The sequence below is a fragment of the Squalius cephalus genome (assembly GCF_949319135.1).
Source record: "Squalius cephalus genome assembly, chromosome: 3".
In the NCBI taxonomy this organism is placed as follows: Eukaryota; Metazoa; Chordata; class Actinopteri; order Cypriniformes; family Leuciscidae; genus Squalius; species Squalius cephalus.
In genome coordinates this window covers 51,605,106-51,621,759 of record NC_137124.1, presented here as the reverse complement: position 1 = coordinate 51,621,759, position 16,654 = coordinate 51,605,106, and the positions used below count along the sequence as shown (strand labels likewise).

Sequence of the window (16,654 nt, the reverse complement as noted above, 5' to 3'; positions counted from 1 at the left end):
ATGTCACAATCAACAACAATGTTAACTTGGCACATTTTAAAATACAAAAATGAAAAAGGGAGGTAAAGTTACCTTCTTCAGAGAGTGTGTAGCTGGCAGACTCTCCATCAGTGTGTGTCACGAAGCAAGAGTAGATGCCCAGGTCATCTTCTGAAAGCGTATTAAAGATGGCTTTGGACCTACAGATAAATATTGAAGAGTTACTACAAACTATTTTTTGTTGTTATAACCCTAGAAAGGTGATTAAATTGTGTGTTACATTTCATAAATAATGTTTTTATAAACAGTCAAAGATTTATCAATATGATTAATCAGAAGGTAAACAAGCTACTAGTTGAAGGGATATAATTCACCCAAAAATAAAAATTCAGTCATCATTTACTCACCCTCATGCTGTTCCAAACAAATTTTGTTCATTTTCAGAACAAAAAGAAGACGTTTTCAATATTCATTTGATGAGCAATATGTCTTTATGTACTTTTTGAAGCTTGACAATTTTGATTACACTTTCAATGGATGCACAAATTTGTTTATTAAAAATATCTTCATTTATGTTCAGAAGATGAACAATAGTTATGGGTTTTGAATGAGATGAGGGTAAGTAAATGACAGAGTTAAAGGTGCAGTAAGTGCTGTTGAAAGTGGATCGGGACCGAGCTCCACAACACACTTGTAGCCAATCAGCAGTAGGGGGTGTGTCCACTCATGATGGGGCAGGAGAGAGAGTGAGCAAGAGGGAGATTTGAAGAAGGACTGTAGAAAGAGAGATGGCTGAGAGACATTACAAAAGAGAAAAGGTCAGAGGAATATCACTGGGAAAAGAAGGATTATGATCAGGCAAGAGCTTTAGGACTCGTGTTAATATTAGAAATGCTTTCCACTGCTGGAGAGACAGAAGCGGGAAGGCCTGAAAACTGACGCTGAGGTTGCGTTGTTTCTGCTCCATACGTGAGTAACATTAGATTTGAGTGTGTGCTGCTGGCGACTAACAACACACTTTTGCTTGTATATATTCTTGTGTACTGTATGTTCATTTTTTGTTCTTCTTTGTCATTCTTTGTCATTCGTCCTCTTCGCTTTATTTTGCTTCGATTCAGCTATGATAAACAAACATCCTTGCATTGCGTGTTTGTGCATTTTGGATGCGAAGCAATGAAGGGAGGGGTGTGTCTGTTTGGATTGATTTCAAATATCAACAGTGTTCAACAATGATTCTCAGAAATCGCTTACTGCACCTTTAAGACATTATTTTAAAGACACCTACCCTGTGGTGAAAATCAAGTTTTTAGTGTTGCTTATATGTCCATAAGGTGTTCTTAATATGCTTTACTGCTGAGTATTTTCTCCTTACAACTGCAGTGTCCCAAAGACAGTCTCGAAAACACGGTTTGAAACCGCCCCTAATTCCAACCGTCACAAACATGTAACCAATCCCATCAACGTGCGGGACGGGGCTTTTCTTATCATTATTTTTAGGCATGCAGATTTTTAGAATCAAACAAATAAATAAATATCAATAGTCTCTTTGAGAACCGATACAGTATCGGCAAACATAATATCACGATATTCCCGTGAATCAATATTTTCTTACACCCCTAATATGCATAGATCTGCCTAAATTGATCATGGTTACATTCAAGCTATTTTTAAGAATGAAGAAATTATTTTCACAGTAATTCTTTTTTTTTTTTTTTATATGCCATTGTGATTATCATAGATGAGTTTTAAGGTATACAATGATTGACTGCAGGAAGACTTTAAATTCAAAATTTGTGATATAACTCATTAGCACGTAAATACTTACTTGTTACCCTTGGTCTCCATGGTCATACGTTCAACTTCTGTCATTTCCACGTAGTTCTTGGACCAGACAAATTTGGAGTCAGCATTGAGGTTAGAGCACTCGAAATTTAGTGAAACGACGCCATCATCGTCAACATTCACAACTATCTCGGCAGTACCTGAGAGAAAGAAATAGTTTGTTGGCTTTTGTTGAGGCTAGTTGAGTTTAGTTTATTTTGGTTTGCTTCAAGCTTAGCCTGGATTTAAAAATCACTTTAGCAAACAGATTACTAGGTAGCACAATGTTTATTATGTACAGATTATTACGTGTTTGTGTTTGTTCCATTCCTGTTGTTCACTCTGATATACCCATATAATAATAATGGGAATAATTTTATCCATTAGGAATCGATTGGGTCATAAAAAGTGTTTGGAATGGAAAAATAAGAAGGAATGATGGTGTCATCCAAAAAGGAAATCATTTCAGACGCAGATCAAGTTATTACATTTTGAAGAAAGATCATGAAGAGAAAAGTATGAATCTTACACAAACAGGACCAGGAACATGCATTAAGAAAGTACATTTTTATTTCACATTGATTTCAATTTTATCTTCGTTAGCTATTTTTTCAGTACAATAAAACGTTACTCACAAAATTCTTGTTTGATTTCATTTAGTCCAGTTTAGTACCTGGTTTAGTCACTGCCTCCACCGGTTCTGTAGGCTCTGATGCTTTTCCTACACCGGCCTTGTTCTGAGCGCGTACACGGAAAACATACGACTCCCCCTCCTTTAGATCCTTGATCTAGAACAATGAAGAGGAACAACATTAACTAACATAAACCTACCCTTGTGAAAAAAAAGAAGTGTGCATAATTGTATTAAATATGCACTTGTAGTGAACTTTAAATCTTAAAAGTATATTTATTAAAAAACTGTACTTGTAGTGGAGCGGCTAAGTGCTTATGTTTGGCAGAATCGTTCAGTTTATGATACAAGCGTGAAAATTGGCATGAGCAGTCTCCATGGGTCACTTGACAAGAAAATTGTCCGAGCCACTTGAAATTTCAAGTAGCTGTGAGTGGCTTATTGTCTAGTGACCATCAGAGACTGCTCATGCCAATTTTCATGCTTGTATCACCAAATAAACCACTATATCACTTAACTGCTCCACTAAGGTGTCGGCCATCTTGAAAAATGAAAAATCTTGAAATTTCAAGTGGCTCGGACAATTTTCTTGTCAAGTGACCCATGAAGACTGCTCATGCCAATTTTCATGCTTGTATCATAAACTGAACGATTATATCACTTAGCCGCTCCACTATTGCTGATAATATAATATTAATCAAATAAAAGACCACTTAAGTGTCCTTCAAGAGAGTACTGAAGGGTTGGGGTCAGAATCCCTTGTCTCTTCAATATATCTATATATCCTTTTGACTCTTTACATTATTCCTATAAAAAGTCCTAATCAAGTTATACTGTATTCAGCAAGTGATTCACATATAGTTTTAATCATATTTTGTTGTCAGCATTTCTACCAGTTCTTTCTAAGTGCATTATGGTGTCTGTGACTAATCTTTAGTGCCCTGAACGAGGACCTTGAGAACAGGCTCTTTGTATTGGGAAAACAGCTAACAACCTAATAGAAGAGGGCAAGCCTGAAGAAGACCCTCATCAGATGACACTATGTTACAGGGGTCAACCTCTACGTGACTTACGTGATCTGGTTCACAGAATTGTACTTCTTTTATGTGTATTTCACATTATCTGTACTTGTATCAGTATGTTTTGGGTAGTCTGTCCTGATAATAATGAGCTCAGGCCCTCTACAACCTTGGAAGAACTGCTATTCCCTTGTGCTTTTGTGTATGCGTAGAATGCTCTGTACAGGTCTCGTGATATGTAGCAGCAGACTTCAAGACGCCTTTCGACGACCTCCGAGGTCATCACCGGACCAAATCATGGACTCGGATGACAATTATCTTGATTAATGTCGATGTACCCTTCTATCTATCCATAAGTGTAGAATTGTTTAGACTTTATGTTCTCTTAGCCAATCAGAAGTAGCAATGATGTAATGTATGTCCTTGGGAAAAGTATAATTGGTGTGAGATTTTGTGTAAAGTAGAGTTGGCTTGCGACCTCCTCGTGAGACTTTGACGCTGGCTCTACCGATGAAACTGCAAATTATTCTTCAGTAAAAATGTTTACTTCACGACTCCTGGTCTTCTTTCAACATATCTGGTCCTGGGTCTTACAGCTGTTACCCCCCTAACAGTACGCTTTCATTACTATTTTTCTTAACACACTTAAGTACACTTTTAAAAAATGCAGTTTGTATTAATACCAAATTAAGTTTTACTTTAAAGTACAAAACATGTTTTAATGATATTTGGTTGTGCTTTAAAGAAGTACACTTATTTTGATGTATTGAACACACTAAAGCACATTTAAAGTTACTTTATTATAATTTTATCTGTAGTGCGCTATTTAAGATTACATTTAAAGTGAATCTTTCAAAACTGATCAGGGACAGGTTATCATCCCAGTCTGCTTATATAAATAGTACTAGTCTGCTTATAGTCTGTAATATTGTTTTTTTTTTTTGAATTAACACACAAAGATTAAGACCTAGTTAATTTGGTCAAAAAAGCACTCTAAAGTTCAGCTAATTGCATTTAATATAAATTTAACCTATAATACATTCTCATTTAGTGTCGAAAAACATTACATTCAGTTCACACAAGTTCTTTTCAAGTATATTATTTCTGTAATAGGTGTTCTTTTTAAAAGTATGATAAAGTAGACTTTTTTTTCACAAGAGTATGCAAATCTCTCAACTTTAACAAGCCAACTCCACCGCCCCGCGGCTTCCACATACATACAAACCTTCATGAATATCTTGTCATTAGCTTTCTCATTGACCCCTCTCCACATTTCAAAGTCTGCTTCAGCCTCCTTGATGTCGATGTAGTATCCATTGACCTTATCTCGACCCTGGTAGACAGGTGGTTTCCAGAGCAAGACCAAAGAGTCTTTACGCACCTCCTGTACTTGGAGGTCATGGGGTGGTCCTGAAAAAAATGTTTTAGCGTAGTTTAAAAGCGTATCAGTCAGAGCTGATGTGATGAACGAGAAAATGTTCTGGACTTTGTCATCAAAAACATGCAGTAGAGTCTGCAGAATTCTGAAGGATGTACTTTAGATCTACATGTGTATTTTATTCTATTGGAATGATAATAATCCTTTTGGTAACTATGGGTTCTAAAAGATCTAGTTTTTGTTTTGTGTCTTTTTTGGAATCGGTATCTTTCAGTAATAGTTCCAAATTATCATTTTACTTTAAATTTTTGACTGAGGATTGCAGATTATGTGTTTACTATCCCCTTTCTTCATACACCCGGCGCAATGCAGTTTTTATTATACACACAGGGAAGCGCAGCAGCACACAAACCAAATATTAAAAATAAAAGGATTACAATGTAAAAGATTATTATTGTGTACATAAAGATATGGTGGTATCCATCTTGTCCCGTAGATGGTCTGCTTGCGCGCTTTAACCTCGCGCACGAACAGATCCGTTTCCTCTTTGGAGACGCGTTCGGTCTTTCCACTTGCAAATTCTGCCATGTAAATAGCGAATCCACCATGGCCGCGAGCGCAACTGGCTTTTAAAGGGAATGGGAGATGAGACTCTGATTGGTTTATTGCACGTTAAGTCCAAAACACACCCATTACTCATTAAGAGAATAGGGACAACACTTTTAGACCATGGCGACCATTTTTCCCGTCGTTAAACTACCAAAAGTGAATTCGGACACGCTCTACGTGCACTTGCGCCGTGCACTTTAGACCATGCGCTTAAATCGTTAAAATAGGGCCCTTAAACCATATTTCAAAAGACTATTGAAGTAATAATTATGAAATTACATATAAAAATTAGGGCTGTCAAACGATTAATCGCGATTAATCGCATCCAAAATAAAAGTTTGTGTTTACATAATATATGTGTGTGTATGGAGTATAATTATTTTCTATATATAAATACACACACATGCATATATATTTAAGAAAAATGTGTTATTTATATATAAAATATTTATATATAATATAAATTATATATAATATAAATATATATACACAGTATATACATACAAATATTTCCTAAATATATACATGCATGTGTGTGTATTTAATATATAGAAAATAATTATACACCATACACACACATATATTATGTAAAAACAAACTTTTATTTTGGATGCGATTAATCGTTTGACAGCCCTAATAAAAATATGTCCCACTTAAGCGGGTCCAAAAAGCACTACTTTTTCACAAGGGTCACCTTTATTGTGGGTAAGCATTACAGCTCTGATAATAATAATAAAAAATGAATTATTCGAATTAGTTTGTGCCTACCCGGTACAGCAATAGTCCACTCCTCACACTTGAATACCTCGCTGGCAAGAGACGGGATGCCCACACCAGCCATGTTGGCAGCACGCACCTGGAATTGGTACAGCATGTTTTCCTTCAGCTCTGAAACCTAGACAGAAAGAAAAGGTTGGAGATCAAAAATTGCACATCTTATAGCCTATTATTTTGCCTGTTATTACATAAATATGCTACTTACTCTATAGGCTCTCTCACTGACAGACTTAATGTTCGCCTCATGCCATTTTCCCGGGACTCCATCGATGACCTCACGGTAATCAACAAAGTAACCAGTGATGTCAGCACCACCGATGAAAGTGGGTTGTTTCCAGGCTAGTACCATCGAGTCCCGCACACATTCCAACACATTGATGCCATAGGGTGGAGCGGGTGAAGCTGGCATAACAGAACACTACAGTTAGCAGTGAAGCACTTTTACAGCGTAAAGGAAACTAATGATATAAGCGTGTACCAGCGTATGTGGAGCAAAATATCCAAACCAGGCACAGAATTGTAAAAATACTGACTGGCACTATATGACATTGCAAGTTGGTGAGCCTAAGGAGTGTATCGTGTAGTAGGGAGGGTGTCCAGCATATTGTCAGTTGTTGCTGGTGGCATAAAACAAGCCAAAGAAGATCCCTGGATGCATTTGTGAGGATAGTGATGTTATTTAAGGGCTTAAAAAGGCTGTAGCTGAGAAGACTTACCATATATAAAAGTTCTCTGAGAAGATACCCCATTTGAAAAAAAAACAAAAAACAGATTGTACCAGCATGAAACTATAAGAAACTGGTTTTAGCTGGATTTTCCAATGGGGTTGACTGACCGGTCAGTCTATCCAGCATGTTATATTCTGTATAACCACAGCATGACTACAAGGCTGTTAAAACAACTGCAATATGCTAATTTCATGAGAGGTCTTATGTCCCTTGTGAAATAGAAGTGCGCTTAATTGTATTGAATGTGCACTTGTAGTAAAAAATTGTACTTGCAAATAATATAATATTAATGAAATACAAGGCCACTTAAGTGAACTTAAAGAGTGTACACACTTTTATGACTCTTTCTTAAATCACTTAGACTTTTAATAGGTGGTTTTTTTTCATAATGTGAAAAGGTTTACTTTAAAGTACATTTTAAATTATTATGTTTTAATATTTTGTCATGCTTTTTATCATGCAAAAGTACGCTTATTTTCATCTGTTAAATAATAAACTAAAGTAATTGATTATTTAATTGCAGTGTGTTATTCAACATTACATTTAAAGTTAATATATTTCAAATATGCTAAATTGGAACTCCATCATTTCTATTCATGTTAGAAATGACAAAGTATAATTTAGTTTACCATAAAAGCTTGTCAGTGCAATCATCAGTTCACTTTAACCATATTTGTAATACAGTAAGTGGGTCAAAATAACATTCTAAAGTTTAGCAAAATGCATTTAATATAGATTTAAACTATAATGCATTTTCATTTAATTGCAATTAACATGCAGTTAAGTGTCCGGAAACATTACATTCAGTTCACACTTAAGTATGTATTCTTTTAAAGTTTATTATTTTCAAAATAAGTGCTCATTAAAATAAAAGTATGCTAAAGTGTTCTACTTCTTTCACAAGGGACAATAAGACAAATTGAAAATAATAAGCACATGAATGATTAATGAGTGCACTTTATAGATTGTAACAAAGTGTTTAAAAAAAATTCAAGTTGGAAAATGCAAAGAAAAGAATTAAAAATGAATGGGGGGAAAAACAACAACAACAAGAAAGGTGAAAATGGAGACAGGCCAACAGTGATGAGGGATGCCGATGGACGACGTTCCAGAGAGTTGGCTTTCTCTCTCTCCTCACCTGAGCCTCTTCGTCCTCTCCCTCGCTCTCCTGCTTTCTCTTGTTCCGGAGGAGAGTTTACCGACGACTTACGATTTTCCGGCAATTCTGTTGCTGACTCCTTTTGGATGAGGTTGGGCTTTAACAATTCATTGCTAGAGTTTTCAACCTTTTTAGAAGTTTCGGTATCCTGCCCACAAGCAGGTTCTGGTGCCCCCTGACTGGCCCTCTTGCCCTGTTTTCCTTCATTTAATGCAACTGGATGCCCTGTGTGGCCAGTGTCGTGACCCCCTCCCTCAACCCTTGCACTAACATTAGCTATGCGTGTTAGAGGCGTGTCAGCAGGAGAGTGAGGCGCCACATGCCTGCCCACTCCACTAGTGCTGTGCTGGGTTAGTCCGACCCCATTACCCCCCGACTCCAGACACACACCATGAAGAATACCGCCCCCTAAAGGAGTTAGCAGAGAAAACAGCAAGAGAAAGCATAAATCAAATTCAAACACTATCACATTCAAAATGCTTCACATTTATTTACTTTTATCTAACTAATCAAGTTCAGTGGGAAACTTAAGCAGAAATCTGTTTGCATGCGAGAGAGAATCAACTTTGCTTTTTTATTGTAAAGAGGCGATGAAAACGCAACAAAGTTTTATTTAGAATACATGAGCAAGGAGAGATGAAAGGAAAGCTTAGAAAGTCATTTGGGAGAGAGGATGCAGTTATTTAGTGTAGTTTATGCATGTGAATGTCACAGAGGGGATTTGTGCTGACTTTGTGCTGAACCTTTATGAAAAGGTCACACGAGTGTTACATCAAGGCACATGAAATTCACTGAAAGACACAAGATGCTACACACTACAACATGTTTGCATGCTGACTAGTTGACCAGCAACCAAAAGTATATTAGGCTAACTAGTGAGTATCTATATTTTTATACTTTTATTTTTAGCATTAATGTTTAATATTAAACAGTAATGAACTAAAAGTAGGAAAGAGCAGGAAACACTTTCTGTTTGTTTACATCCACTTAGTGGTTCTCTAACTTATTTTATTTGATCTAATTAAAAAACATGCAAGACACACTAAAGTATTGTGTAAAAACGATTTATTGATTGTCATATAAAATAATGACAATTTTTACCGATTAAAAGTAAAATAAGGAATATATAATATGCATGTAATATGTCAATATGAACATTACTACTGCTGCTAATAACATTATTAATAATTATTATTATTATTTATATTATTCAAAATATTTATATTTTATTACTATTTAAATAAAAAAAACTAAACAAAATAAAATAAATATTACAATTGCAACAACACCGTTGTAGTGTAAAAAAAATAGCATTATAGATTTTTATTTATATTTTATTTTTTTATATATATTTTTTTTTTATTATTATATTAAATTAATAATAAAATTACAATACTTATATTTATATATTAGGTTTTATATATTAGCCAATATTTTTACTCACATTTGGCGTTTGGCGAGTGTTTATTTGGCACTGCTAGTTCTTGAAGTTGGAACCTATATGTTATTCATGCATGAAATACGTGTATTTTTAATGTATTTGAAAATGCAACCCCCCCCCCCCCCACACACACACACACACACTTTTGCCAACCCAAAATATCTAAAGATATTGCATTACAGCCAATCATTCAAGCAGAGACAAAAAAAACTATGAAAATGTAGCATTATGAGGTTTTAGTTTCTGCTTTTATGTTGAATTGTGTTTTATTGTTGTATTTACTGTACATTTATGAGTAATTGAGTTGCCATTAAATACTGTTTTGATTAGAAAAAAGTGTGCATAATAAATGTGCGTTTCATAAAGGATAAGTGAACATGACTTAACACAAAGTCTTATGGTTGTTAAGGTGCATTAACTTGTGAAAGGCATGCAGAAGGGACAGGTGTGAAAAGACTGAGGGAGTGGGCAGGGGTGTACAAGGGTGAGCTGGTTTGTAGTCACCACTACGTTGGATCAGTTGTGACCCAAACTAGAGGAGGTCTACAAGTCCTGACCCCGTCTACTGGGAGAAATGCAGGGAACGGAGCTGGAGTTTGGTGGTTGTGGCCCTGACACTGAAGTGCCATTTAGGACGTGTGAAATGCGTAAGTCAAGAACAGTGGGCAGAATTTAAAGTGAAAGTTGGAATTTAAAGTGAAATCATATTTCATAGATCTGAGTAATATCCAAGACATATCAATAGGAGTTCACAGATGACTCACCAATAGCAGCTTTAACTTCAATGGCTTCTGATTCTTGTGAGAATTCACTGATTCCAGCAGCATTGACTGCTCTCACTCGGAAAACGTAACTCTCGCCTGTGGTCAAGCCATGACAGACAAACCTGCATAAACATATGTGGACAGATATTAATATGTTACATCAATTAAAATCTCACACAAACAATTATGGCATTTATTAGTGGGGCTCAGTAAGACAAACATTAATAGTACTGTTGTTCATACTTTAGTTGATTTAACAGACCCTTAACCCTAATTGCATGTTCACTCCAATACGAACATTTGTCACGAAAATACTTCAAAGGCCCCCTGGTGGCTGGCTGCAGTATAGGTCATAAACCCTGCCCTCTTCATGTAATCGAATGGGACGCGAGCCAAACTAAAAAAATCAAATTACAAATCATTTTTATCCAAAGACGGTTTCTGTAATTGTAGGTAGTTCTCATCACACTGATGCTTTTCCATTAAGCAGTGATGTCTAACAGTGATGTCTATTGAACACCGCTGTAGCAGGGCCTCAATTGTAATGAAACTGGAGAGGATCCCGAGAGGAGGGAGCGTTGTTTGCCCAGCTGCTGTAAGAATGCAAGCCATACAAGAGATAGAGGCGGTGAATCTCGCATTCAGTCGCTAGTAACAGTGAAAGAAAAGCAGTGAAACCCGGTTCCCTAACACAATATACATCGCAGGTAACAATACTTGACTTCAACTGAAGTAGAATAGCACTGTTCAAGCGGTGCCTCTAGTCGCTACAGCGAAAGGAAACGGTGAAAACTGGTTCACTAACACAATATAAGTTGTAAATAATGCTCATTCAGGGGCTCAACAGCTGCTGTAAATAGCTTTAGAAATAAGCAACAAATCCCACCGCTTATGAGGAAACCATAACGTATTGCAGCAGAAGATGTGTATGGGGTAGTGTTCCCCGTAGTTGGTTCACTCAGAGCAAAGGCTGAAAGGGTTATAACCTGGGCTCTGAACAGAGTTTGAACGGAGTTTGTATGTCGTCCACTCGTTTAACTGATACGAGTGCAAGGAAAAGCGAAGTCTTGAAAGAGAGCACCTTTAGTGGAGCCAACTGGAGCGGCTAGAATTCATGAACACGTCAGGGCTTTCAAAACTAAAGCCAAATCCAAAGTGGGGATTGTAGGCGGGTGAGGAGGGTTTATCGGTCTCGCGCCGTGTAAAGATTTGACCACCAGGTTGTTCCTGCCAACTGGCCGACCATCAATTCCTCTATGAAAAGCTGACAGAGCGGCAACGTATACTTTGAGCGCAGAAGGCGCACGGCCGGCATCTAAGAGCTACTGCAAGAAGGACATAACTGTCCTGACATAAATCTGGAATTTTAAAGGTTCCTCATTCCTGGAGCTGCACAAGCTCTCAAAGACTTTCAATTTATGAGCATAGAGGCACCTGGTAGAAGGGGCTCTTGCTTCAGTACTCATCTTTAACATGTGCTGTGGCAGTGTAACTTATGCTCGCAAGCTGATGCCAGTGCCAGACATGCAGATTCCATAATTCTGGATTGGGATTCTGAGCACCCCACCTGAGATAGGAGGTCTTTCCTCAGCGGAATGGACCAAGGGATATAAATATGACGGTGACAAGCTGTTGTAGCGTCTGTATACTTGAGCATGGAGGGCATGCAGTGGCCGTATGGACAAAATGATTGACACGGGGCAATTCACCAGTGCCGTAGTCCCGTGTTCTACACCAGTTAGTGAATGCAACTAATATAAGCAATGTCAGAAAACATCTGAGATGAGAGGCTATTTCAGTGCGCAAGTGTGCTTTTGTGTCGTAAAAATGTGATCGGCAAGCTGAGAGACCACGTACAAAATCAAAGGAAGTACTGTAATTATCAACTGGAGCATTCCTAGAAGCTATACCTATGAAAAGTTTTTTGTATCCATATTTGACCTCAAAGCTTATGAGCTTGAGGGCAGTTAGGATCTTCAATGGCTGCTTTTCCATGTGGGCAGAAGACGCAGAGGGGAGCTCGATTGATCCCGTGCAGATCGAACAAGGCTTATAGCCAGCTATCTTCGGTTTATTCTCCACCAGAACGGGGATCAGTGAAGCGTATTCCGTAATCCACTTTTACCGATGAGTAGGCGCCATTCAGAGGCGCATTATATAGGGGGCGTTCCCACCTCTAATTTGCGTGCTCGAACACCATTGGCTGTCGTAGAACAAGGGCGTTATTCCAATCAGGCTTCAGTATTTCTAAGAGAAAGTTGTTTCCCCATAATGTCAGCTTCTAACGTAATGTGGAAATGACCGAAATCAAAAGGGAACATATGTGGCCTATTCACGTATTTGTCAGACTGTAAACAAAACTGTCGCTACTACAACTATTGAAGTAAAAGCTACTGAGCATATACAGATGGCAGAGCTTTGAATATTACTACATAAAACAAAATGAAAAATTTCCTAGGTCAACAAATTCAAAATTCAGCTCATTGATATCCATGAAATAAACACGTTTTATACCACCAGATACAAATATTTGTTTATACAGTCTATGGTTCAGACCAATGCATAAAAAACAGCTGAAATACTACAATTTCGCTCTGGGACAGTAGGTGGCGCTTATCGAAAAGCATAAATATCTCAGTTACTCGAGTACACAAAGCACTGCACAACTTACCTCTTATCACGGAAAAGAAAGGAAGTCGAGCAGTATTTACATGTTTTCAAACAGCTGATCAGATTTTTGTATTCACTATATTTATCAAACAAACCCAAATACAAGAGTACATACTAAGATAAGTGAACCTGTTCTCTGCTTATCACTGCCTGCTTAGCAAAATAGCCTGTTCGTCAGTATAATAATAATAATTATCGTTATCTTTGTGGTGTGGACTCTGCTATTCTTTTAGATTTAGAACGATATTGTTTTTTTCTTCTTCTTCTTTTGGAAATATTTACGTTGGAGGACAAAATACCTAGAAACTGAGCAATTTGTGTCTGAAATGTAAAGGTCGGGACACACCAAGCCAACAGTCCGCCGTCGGGCAATGTCGGGTCATTTTTGTTCATCGGCTTAGTTTTTTGGTGTGTTCCGCACCGCTGGTTCTAGTCGGACGCCGTTTTTTTTTTGGGGGGGCTGATTTAGCATGTTAAATCGCTGTTGGGTCGTCGGTGAGAGAGAGAACTCACATTGGCTGTTCAGCCAAACAAACGAGTCAGTGCACAAGAATAAAACGGAAAGTGATGAAAGTGAGCAAAGGAGTCAAGACGGTACAGAAAGAAGTCTGTTATAATTTTACGTCATCTTATCTAAACATTCGAATGCATGAATAATTTCATAATAGCATGAGCCGACTGGAATGAAGAAAGTGATCAGCATGATTGATGTTCAAAAATGGTACGCAAGCGCTACTTTGTTTGCGGTTTGTATATCTGCAGTGCTAGTTTCAGTTTCCCTTTCTGAATGATGAAAATAGACTATTGATACCTGCTATAGACAGATACACCCAGGCGCAGAACGCACGTGCTAGTTGACAGTCATTTACAACAAGACTTGAATTATTAATTATACTGTGTGTGTTGTTATACCTTGTGCCTTTAACTGGTTTGTTGTTGCTTGGCTCCCAAGTATTGCTCCCCACAATGCTGTTCTCAATGTAGTAGCCCACCAGCTCTTTAGCTTCACGTGACCCTTCCCATGAAACCACCACGGATGTGTCTGTATTGCGGGTAGGCACCACACGGCCAGGGGCTGATGGGATATCTGGTGGCAGGTGACAAAAAAGTTGATTACACCGTTACACATTATTTACGCTATAACAGAATTCATGTTATATTCAAGTTCAGCCAACATTTATCTGCATGCTGTAATTATAATATAATATAATACAATATAATATAATAACACTTTACAATAAGGTTAACATTACTGTAACAACATTAGTTACTAACAACAAACAATACTTCTACATCATTTTTTAATCTTAGTGCATGTTAATCTCATAATTTACTACTACTTTTCTGAGATTCAAAGTTATATTAGTTAACTTTAGTTCATGCACTTTGAAAATGAATATGAATTCGTCATGTTAGTTAACTTATTTATTAACATTAACAAATGTTATTAAATGCTGTAAAAATATTTTTCTCATTGTTAGATCATATTAGTTAATGTTTTAACTAATGCAAACAAATAAGACCTTAATATAATATAATATAATATAATATAATATAATATAATATAATATAATATAATATAATATAATATAATATAATATCACAAATGTATGGTAAATAATGAGTGAATGGAATATCCAGATATAAAGTAAAGGCTACTTGGTAAAGTAAAGGCTAACATAAATAATTGGATACAAAATATTGAGTTGAGTTATAGAGATAATGTGCATTAATCCAGCTTTACATGACTACTCACCAAATAAATAATTATTTAGACATGAAATATTGATTTGAGTTGGAATTGTTTTAAAATCATACATGTAATATCCTAAAAAAATTATTCCACTAAGAAAAAATAATCCATTACATTGTCCTCCGATTTTTCATAATCATCAGTAATTAAAACGCAAGATGGCACTAGTTGCATTAGTATGAAACAAGATACAAAGGACATAAATGTTGTGCTGGTTTCAGTTATCCAGATGAGCGAAAAAGGAAATATCAGAGCGCTGAATGCTGAACGATACACCAACTAGAATCAAGTATTCCAGAGAGCTGCATAATAAAATATGAACATAACATTTCAATATAATATTCATAGTCAATATAATAAATAAAAAATAAAGGTTCCAAAAGCGGGTTTTTGTAGTAATGCCATAGAAGGGCCATTTTAGGTTTTTTTTTACTTTTATTTTCTTAGTGTGAAGAAATTTTTAATAATCTAAAGAAACTTTTTCCACTCTAAATGACCTTTTGTGCAATGGAAAGGTTCAATGCATGTTATAGGTTTTTCATGGAACCATAAATGCCAATACAGAACCTTTATTTTTAAGAGTGTACTCATAGAAAACATCACATTTTCCTTGATATTTTGCTTTGCAAAGAGGCTGTTGTATTTATCATACCCAGCTTGTCTCCAACCGTGGTGGCTTCTGTCGGATCTGATGGTTCTCCGACACCAGCTGAGTTGCAGCAACGAACGCGGAAACGGTAAGACTTGCCCTCAGCCAGATCAAAAAGAGCAAAACGTGGAGATTTCACAGGGATTTCAGTGTTCACTCGTTGCCAGCTGTCTGTGCCAGACACACACTACACACACACACACAGATTTTATTGCTAAACCAAACAAAAAATACAACATACTGTATCACTCAAGGCCTATTCCCTTAAAAAGCTTTATCAGTTGCCACTGGCAGTGGTTATGCAGTTAGAGTGAGTTTTGTACACTGACCTTCTCCACGTAATACATAACCCCTTCATGGCCTTTATCGCCTGGGGGCTTCCAGCTCAACACCACATAGTTTTTAGTGGCTTCAATGACAGTGAGTTCACATGGTCTGCCAGGAACCACTCCCTCTAAATGAATTAAGGATAAAATATAATCTTATATTGGTTCTGTAGTGTAATTGATCAGTTTTAGGTAATAAACTGCAGTATGGTCAAAGAGAATGTCAAGGACATGTCAAAAATACAGGTAGAGTATTTGACCAACACACATTTTCAGTCGTTTGTGATCGATGTATAAGGATTTTTAAAAATAATTTCATAGAGATTCCAAATGGAAGCCATTTTCCACCACAACGGAGTAAACATATGACTCTTTAAGACATAATACTAACAAAACATATAATGAGATAATGACTAAACATAATATTTTTTTATAAAGACAAACAATGACAAACATAATAATGACTTTCTCCTTATTACGAGATACTTATGAGAACGTTTCTTATTATTATGAGATGTTAAGTCGTTATTTATAAAGGTTCTTAATTCAGAGATATTAAGTATTAATAATAGGGCTCCAGACTATGGGGAGTGGAAATAGCTAATGTCAACAAGTGCTCCTCTGCCGCCATCTACTGGTTATAGTGATCATTTCACGTCTTTTTTATATTTAAATAAAAGTGTTTGTTTGCCACCAAGTGTTAGTTTTCCTACATCTTAAAACTTTTAGTTTTACAAATGGAGACAGTCTTTGGAGGATGAACAAATAATGTTTTTGGTCATCAACATTAAAAATAACATTTGAATTGGATAAAAAAAGTTGTGTGAAGCACTTAAAAGTCCTTGAAAAGGACATGATTCAACATGCGATTCAACATTTTAATACAAGCCATAATCATAGAAAAGGTTTTCATTATAATGATATAGGGAGCCGTTATGAGAATTTTCTTG

At 36.5% G+C, this 16,654-nt stretch overlaps 1 protein-coding gene across 1 annotated transcript in view; it reads right to left on the bottom strand.

Annotated features, from left to right (window-relative positions):
• myom1b (myomesin 1b) overlaps positions 1 to 16,654 on the bottom strand; it is a 50,884-nt gene that overhangs the window by 12,505 nt on the left and 21,725 nt on the right. Inside the window, exons 14-23 of the mRNA XM_079865414.1 lie at positions 15,708 to 15,832; positions 15,382 to 15,565; positions 13,889 to 14,063; positions 10,307 to 10,428; positions 6,420 to 6,616; positions 6,206 to 6,332; positions 4,676 to 4,860; positions 2,474 to 2,588; positions 1,805 to 1,961; positions 73 to 179 (exon numbers count right to left, since the gene is read on the bottom strand). Of these exons, the coding sequence (XP_079721540.1) occupies positions 73 to 179; positions 1,805 to 1,961; positions 2,474 to 2,588; positions 4,676 to 4,860; positions 6,206 to 6,332; positions 6,420 to 6,616; positions 10,307 to 10,428; positions 13,889 to 14,063; positions 15,382 to 15,565; positions 15,708 to 15,832 (1,494 nt within the window). The remainder of the gene's footprint in view (positions 1 to 72; positions 180 to 1,804; positions 1,962 to 2,473; positions 2,589 to 4,675; positions 4,861 to 6,205; positions 6,333 to 6,419; positions 6,617 to 10,306; positions 10,429 to 13,888; positions 14,064 to 15,381; positions 15,566 to 15,707; positions 15,833 to 16,654) is intronic.